Raw genomic sequence first — 7,592 nt, forward strand, 5'->3', positions numbered from 1 at the left:
AGGCTACGCTTATTCGTAAACCGCATGCAAATCCAGCAAGGGTCTCCTATAACTTCTCTTAAGGAGCAGATGCAGCAGTTAAGTAAGGGAGCTTAGCAGATAGCTTATAATATGGTGCTTATGCACGAGAAACTTGATCGCCTTAAAGCTACGATTAGTAAAGTAATAAAGCGAAAAACTCGTAAGAGACGCTACGTACAGCCGGAGGGGTCCTAGACAGTTAGCCAGATAGCTAATCAGATAGCTAAGGTAGAGGGTGGTAGCTGTAATGAGGGTGTAACGCCCGCGAAGAGGGTACGCAGTGAACGGCGCTGCGGACGTTGCAGCCAAGTTGGACACAATTCTCGCACGTGCTAAGTAGAATTAGAGGATACAGAGGATAGCGACGTATCTGAAGAATAATATCCTGCTCTACTTAATAAAAATATTATGGTGGTGTTGCGTAGTACTATTACGAAGGTGAGGTACTAGGATTTCGTGGGGCGCACACTGGTGAAACACGTTAATACTATAATAATAACGTTCTATATAGACTACTTATAAAGGTAGAATAAGTCTTACTATAGTATCTTATTATAATAATTTAAAGTAGTCTATTCACGCTCTTACAAAGGCGTATAATATAGTAAAGTTAATACTATATACGCGCCTCTATAGTACCTAGCTACGATTAGAGACAGTCTCTATTAACCATAAGCTATTATCTATTAAAGAGTAGTCTCTTATATAGTAGATTCTAGACCTTAACTAACGCGGTTTTCCGCTCTATATGATTAACGTGCGACGAATAGTAGACGCTCTACTTACTATACGCAGCTAAGATTTATCTCTATAGCCTATTAGTAAGAAGTAGGTATTACGCTTTATCTAGAGCTAGCTAGAGCTTTAGACGAAGTAGACTAGAAGATTTTATAGTTAGTACGCTTTCTGCGAGGATCTAATTATAATTATAGCCTAGTTTAAGCTAGTAGAAAAGACGCGCTAAATATACAGCGTTCTAGACTAAGATATCTATAACTTTAATAAGACTAGATTTATAATAGGCGTTACTAGCACGTCTAAAATAGTTATAAGCTCTAATAGAGTTAGCTAGATAGTTATTATATAGCTAGGTAATTACTAGTAGATTATAGTAATTAAGTATATTAACGCGTTTAGCTAGTGTCTACTACCGTTTATAATCCTATCTAGTAAGGTCTACTAGAGTAGCTAGTATAATAGACTTCTACTAGACTAGGTTATTAGCGTCTTAGATAATAGCTAGACGACTAATTAGCTTAGAGTAGAGTAGATAAAGTACTTTAACTAGCATATAGCGACTTATACGGCTAGAGTCTATTAGCTTCTTATTCTAGACGGCTATAGTAGCTACGCTACGCTAGAGTTTAACTAGTACTATACTAAGAATAAGATAATTACTCTCTATATACTGCCTTATACGTTGTATCTTCTCTAGCTGCTTAATATAAGCTACTTCTTACTACTTAAGTAGGCGTATAGAGGTAAGATTAAGAAGCTCGTCTACTAAGGCGTCTACTATATTAATAAGATAGACTTCCTTATAGTCTATTAATAGATCTAGTTAATAGTATTTACGTAGTAGAATATCTAGGTAGGCTTTTAAGTAATAGACCTTATCCCTTCTTATCTAGATCGCGTTCTATTATCGCTTATAGTTATCTATATACTATCTCTACTATAGATAACTATAGATAATAACGCTATAACGTAGCTAAAAATACTATATATAGTAGCGCAGCTATAGTAGTAGATAAAGCTTCTTTAAGACTAGCTCTATTAGAAATTATAAAGCCTAATAAGCTAGCTTCTCTACTAAGTTATTAAAGGCTATTAGATTATAATATAATTAGTAATAATACTTACTAAGGAGAATAAGAAGCTACGTATAACTAACTAGCGCTAATAACGAAGATAAGACTAGTAGCGTTAATATATTACTTCTAGTAGTGTACTCTAGGTCTAATAGGCTTAGTAGATTATTATAGAGGTAGAAATAGTAGTTATAGAGAGTAACTAGAACTAGACTAGCGAGCGACGCTAGCGCGCGCCACTAACGTGCACGAAGTACTACGTTTAAGAACATACTTAGACTTTATATAGAGCTGAATAAAGAATAATATCTCTTATTTCTATCTAATATTATTACGTTGTTGTAGAGTAATTGCGCGGAGCGTCGCGTTAGGTTGAGTAAGCTGCGCACCCTAAATTCTACTAAAAATCAAGAATCGTAACAGCCTATATCTCTACAACCTCTAAATAAAAATAAATAGGAATTTGATACTAGAGTTGCATTTATAGGAATCTACTAGCTCTAGATTAAGAAGCTAATATCCTTTATATATACAAAACTATGTAGAAAAAACTAAATTATAGAGATTACTAAAGCGTAGTTTGCTCTATGTCTGCTATTATTAAAGTAGAGACTTTTCTTAAAAAGTAGTAATACTTTTTATATACCTGTAGAATATTCTATAAGTTTTTAATAACTTTTATTTAGTTATTGCAGAGATATAGGCTGTTGCGATTCTTAATTTTTAGTAGGATTTAGGGTGCGCAGCTTACTAATCCGCGCAGCTTACTAATCCCGCACGTTAACGTGCCCCACTAGTAAGCTGGCCACACTAGTAAGCTAGCCACCCTACCAGACTTGACGCAACGTTCTGCGCAATTAAGCTACAATAATAAGAGATAATATAGTTATATTCTACTATAAGGTAGATTATTACTATCTACATTAAGTCTGTGTATAGTCTTAAGTGTAGTACTTCGTATACGTTGGCGGCGCGCGCTAACATCGCTTACTAGCCTAGCTCTAGCTAGCCTCTATAACTATCCTTTCTGCCTCTACAGTAAGCTGCTGAGCCTACTGCACCTAGAGTACTCCACTAGAAGTAATATATTAACATTGTCAATACTACTTTTGTTATTAACGCTAATTTTCTATACGTAGCTTCTTATTCTCTTCTATAAGTATTATTACTAATTGTATTATAAGTTAAGCGCTTTTTGTAAGCTGGCGTATTATAATACTTATTAGGCTCTCTAGCTGCCAGCCTAGTCGCTCTTAGAGATAGCATACCTACTGCTAAAGCTGCTCTACTATACGTAGTATTTCTATCTGCGCTACTGCCTGCGTCTGCGCTGCTATCTATAGTAAAGACAGTATTCTAGCTACCGTAAGCGACGATAGAACACGCTCTAGATAGAGAGAGATAAGGCCTATCGCCTAAAAGCCTACCTAGATATTCTGCTACGTGAAAACTGTCGGCTGGATCCGTGTATTAGCTATAAGGAAGTCTATCTTATTAACGTAGTGGAGGTCTTAGCGGGCGAGCTTCTCTACCTTACGCCCATACGCGCGCTTAAGTAGGGAGAAGCAGCTTATATTAAGTGGCTGTAGGAGGTGCGACGTATAAGGCGGTATATAGAGAGTAATGATCTTATTCTCTATATAGAACTAGTTAAACTCTAGCGTGGCGTGGCTACTATAGCTGTCTAGAATAAGTAGCTGATAGACTTTAGCTGTACGAGCAGCTATATGCTAGTTAAAGTGCTTTACTCACTCTACGCTAAGCTAATTAGTTATCTATCCGTTGTCTAATACTGCGACAGTCTAGTTTGATAGAAGGCCTTAATACTAGTTGCTCTAGTAGGCCTTACTAGATAGGATTATGAATAGTGAGAGAGACTAGCTAGACGCGTTAACGCACTTAATTACTATCACCTACTCGCGATTACCTAGCTGTACGACGACTACTTAACTAATTCTATTAGCGCTAGTCACGACTTTTAACGTTGCAGCGACGCCTATCGCGAATCTAGTCTTATTAAAGTTATAGATATCCTAGTCTAAGACGCCGTATAACTAGCGCGTCTTCTCTACTAGTTTAAACTACGCTGTAATTGCGATTAGATCCTCGAAGGAGGCGCGCTAACTATTAAGCCTTCTACTCTACTTTATTTAAAGCTCTAGCTAGTTCTGTATAAAGCGCGACACCCAGTTCTTACTAATAGGTGCTAGAGGTAGATCTTAGCCGCGCGCAGTAAGTAGAGCGTCTACTATTTATCATACGTCAATAATATAAGGCGGAAAACCGCGTTAGTTAAGGTCTAGAATCTACTGTACGAGAGACTGCTCTTTAATAGGTAGTAGCTTACGCCTAGTAGATAGAATCTCTGATCGTGGCTAAACACCCTAGAGATATGTCTAGAGAGTTAATTTTAGTACGTTATACGCTGCTGTAAGTGCGCGTACTAATTATTTTAGATTATTACGATAGGAGGCTATAGTAAGACTTAATCTACCTTTATAAGAAGTCTGTATAGAACGTTGTTATCGCGGTATAGTGGTGGTTGTGTAGAGTGTCGCGTCAAGTCTAGTGAGGTAGCTAGCTTACTAGTGTGGCCAGCTTACTAGTGGGGCACGTTATATTATTATTATATATCTTACCTAAGAAGTTTTTCTTTATAATTATTACCTATTCTTTATATATTCTTCTAGTAGGTATATTAAATAGATCCTATAATATATAGAAGAATAGTTAAAGTAATCTCTTACGTAGTTACCTTAAGATTAATTATATAGTATACGCCCATATATAGTTCTTATATTTAATTCTCTTTATACTAATAATCTTAATATTCTTCGTAATATAAGCTAATATACGAAGTATACACTAGTCTAAGTAACTTAACCTTTAATACTATAGCTTCTCTTTGTCTATTCTTAGACTTAGTTAGACTAATCTTCTAATAGTATTTATAGTTATTAATTTAGAAAAGTAAGTATTAATCTTATTATATTTAATAAAAGTTTGATTATAATACTTAATTAGCGTAGCTATAGTTATATTATTCTTTAGTAATCTATATCTTAAAGTACTATCTAGAGAGTAATACTATACTCTAGCTATATTAAGATATCCTTCTACTATAATATTAATAGAAAAACAATTAACTAGCTTAATATTCTTAAGTAATAGATTCTTAGTCTTGAGTCTGTAATCGCTATTAAAGAAGTTCTTAATTAAGTAATCCTCTATTTCTTTAATAGTAAGAGATTCTATTTCTACGTTAACTATCCTAAGTTCTATTATCAGCTTAAAAGTACCTTGATTAAATAAGCTTTTATTATTAACTAGGTAAAGTAACTCTCTACTATTAAGGATTATACTTATTAAGAGAGAGTAGAGTTTATATAGTATATTACTATAAATCCCTAAGAGTATTTTGTTCTTCTTCTAGATTAGTACTAAATTAATTAGTACTATAGTGATAGAGTATTTAGAGTATCTACTTTACTTCTTACAATTAAAAGTTATAACTATAGCTATAACTATCTTTTAGCTACAGAGGAGCGCGTTAAAAGTCTTCGCGATAGGGGTAGGCAGCGCACTAACGCACCGCAGGTCTTAGCATTTGCTGTTTTAACGTGGCCTTCCTAGAGCCTCTTATATTTATTGTTTTTTAGTAATTCTTAACTAGATTAGCTTAATATAGCTTCTAATCATAATATCGCTACTTATACACTTATTATTACTCTTAAATCCATTATAGGAGAGTTAAATAGTAAGGTCTATTACCTTATAGGCCTTTCTAAGTCTACTATTTAAAATATATATACTAAAGCTATTAAGAGAGAATTTAAATATAACGCTTTATAATCTATTACTATATATAACGCTTACCTTAAAGATACTTCTTACTTAGAACGCTCTACTAAAGAAACTAAGACTATACGTTAATCTATTATCTAGAAACTCGTACGCGATTAATATAGAAGAGAGAAGAGCTATACTAATCTTACTAGTAAACTTAGTTAAGAGAGAGTTAATATCTCTACTATAATAGTGCGCTAAATACTTAAGAAGGTAGGCTATAAGAAGATAAAGCTAACGAGGAAGCCTAGATTAACTAAGAAGATAAGAGAGAAGAGACTAGCCTAGTGTAAAGAGCGAGAGAAGTAGACTCTTAAGACTTAGAAGAATATTATATAGATAGATAAGATTTCTATAGTTCTTAATTACCGCCGTAGAGGCTATTAGATCTAGAAGAAATCTAATAAAGCTTTTTTACGTAGTACTATACGTAAGAGGTAGAAAGACTACTCTAAGTTTATATTCTAGAGGAGCTTCTTATATAATAAGAAAGGTCTTTACTACTATTAGTAACCTAAATTAAGAAAGTAGAAGAAAGAAGCTTATAAGGCTATTAAGGCTCTTAACTAAAAGCTTAAAGCTAAGGCTAGAGCTAAGTAGGAACTAAATACTAGAGTTAGAAGGCTAGGCCTATATATAAAGTCTAGTAAGAAGCTAACTTAGAAATTTACTATAAATATAAGTAAGCTTACTTATAGTAAAGAAAATAGTATTAATTAGTAGAGATATCGCGCTAAAATATTAATACCTAAGCTTCTACCTTTTACTTAACGTGTTTTACAAGCGAGCGGGCCATACAAGCGAGCGGGCCACCCCACCAACTTTGCGCACCTCTCTAACTCTAATCAACTATGGCCCTATCAAATTAAGCCCGCAACGTCTCTCATGAATCTGATATACAGCTAGCAATCTTAGCTATTAATCAAGATTAAATTAAGTCTTAAAGAGATGTAGCAAAAGTCTACGAAGTCTCTCGAACAACACTCCAGCGTCGACGCGCTAGCATACTTACCCGACGCGATTGCCAGCCTAACTCAAAGAAGCTTACAAAGCTAGAAGAGGAGGTGATAGTTGATCATATAATTGATCTAGATCTACGTGGATTTTCGCCTACCTACGCAGCTATACGTGACATGGCTGACAGACTACTAGCTGCGCGCGGCGCTGGCCAGGTTGGCGTCCACTAGCCGCGCAACTTTGTTAAGCGTACAGACAGTCTTACGACGCGTTTCAATCGAGCGTACGATAGGCAGAGGGCTCTATATGAAGATCCAGTCCTAATTAAGGGCTGGTTTGAGCTCGTGGAGCAGACAAAGGCCAAGTACGGTATCTACGATGAAGACGTCTATAACTTCGACGAAGCTGGCTTTATAATGGGCAAGATCACGACTCAGCTAGTCGTAACAGCGTCAGAGAGGAGGTGCCGGCCAAAGGCAGTTGAGCTAGGCAATCGTGAGTGGGTGACGCTGATCGCAGCGATCAACGCAGCTGGCTGGTCTATCCCACCGTTTCTAATCTTTACTGGCAAGTATCACCTATCTGCCTGGTACGAGGAGGCAGAGATCCCACGCGACTGGGCCATCGCAGTCAGCGACAACGGCTGGACGACTAACGAGCTAGAAGTTAAGTGGTTAAAGCACTTTATTAAGCATACAGATGGCAAGGTTGTTGGAGCACGTCGGCTGCTTATTCTTGACGGCCATGAGAGCCACCAGTCACTTAAGTTCCAAGAGCTCTGCAAGGAGAACAACATATATACGCTCTGTATGCCGCCTCACTCATCTCATCTACTTCAGCCTCTTAACGTTGGCTGCTTCTCACCGTTAAAGCGCGCGTACAGCCGCGAGGTGGAGAGCCTAATCCGCCATCATATCAACCACATTACCAAGCTCGAGTTTCTGCCAGCGTTCAAGG

At 36.4% G+C, this 7,592-nt stretch overlaps 1 protein-coding gene across 1 annotated transcript; it reads left to right on the top strand.

The window, feature by feature from the left end:
- Nucleotides 1–7,051: 7,051 nt before the first annotated feature.
- COCSADRAFT_161439 (uncharacterized protein) lies at nt 7,052–7,584 on the top strand (the record flags this gene model as incomplete). Its single annotated transcript, XM_007703009.1, has 1 exon — nt 7,052–7,584. A coding segment is annotated over one exon (533 nt), but the record flags the coding sequence as incomplete, so codon positions are not given.
- Between the last annotated feature and the right edge of the window lie 8 nt (nt 7,585–7,592).

Source organism: Bipolaris sorokiniana, assembly GCF_000338995.1.
Source record: "Bipolaris sorokiniana ND90Pr unplaced genomic scaffold COCSAscaffold_9, whole genome shotgun sequence".
Lineage (NCBI taxonomy): Eukaryota > Fungi > Ascomycota > Dothideomycetes > Pleosporales > Pleosporaceae > Bipolaris > Bipolaris sorokiniana.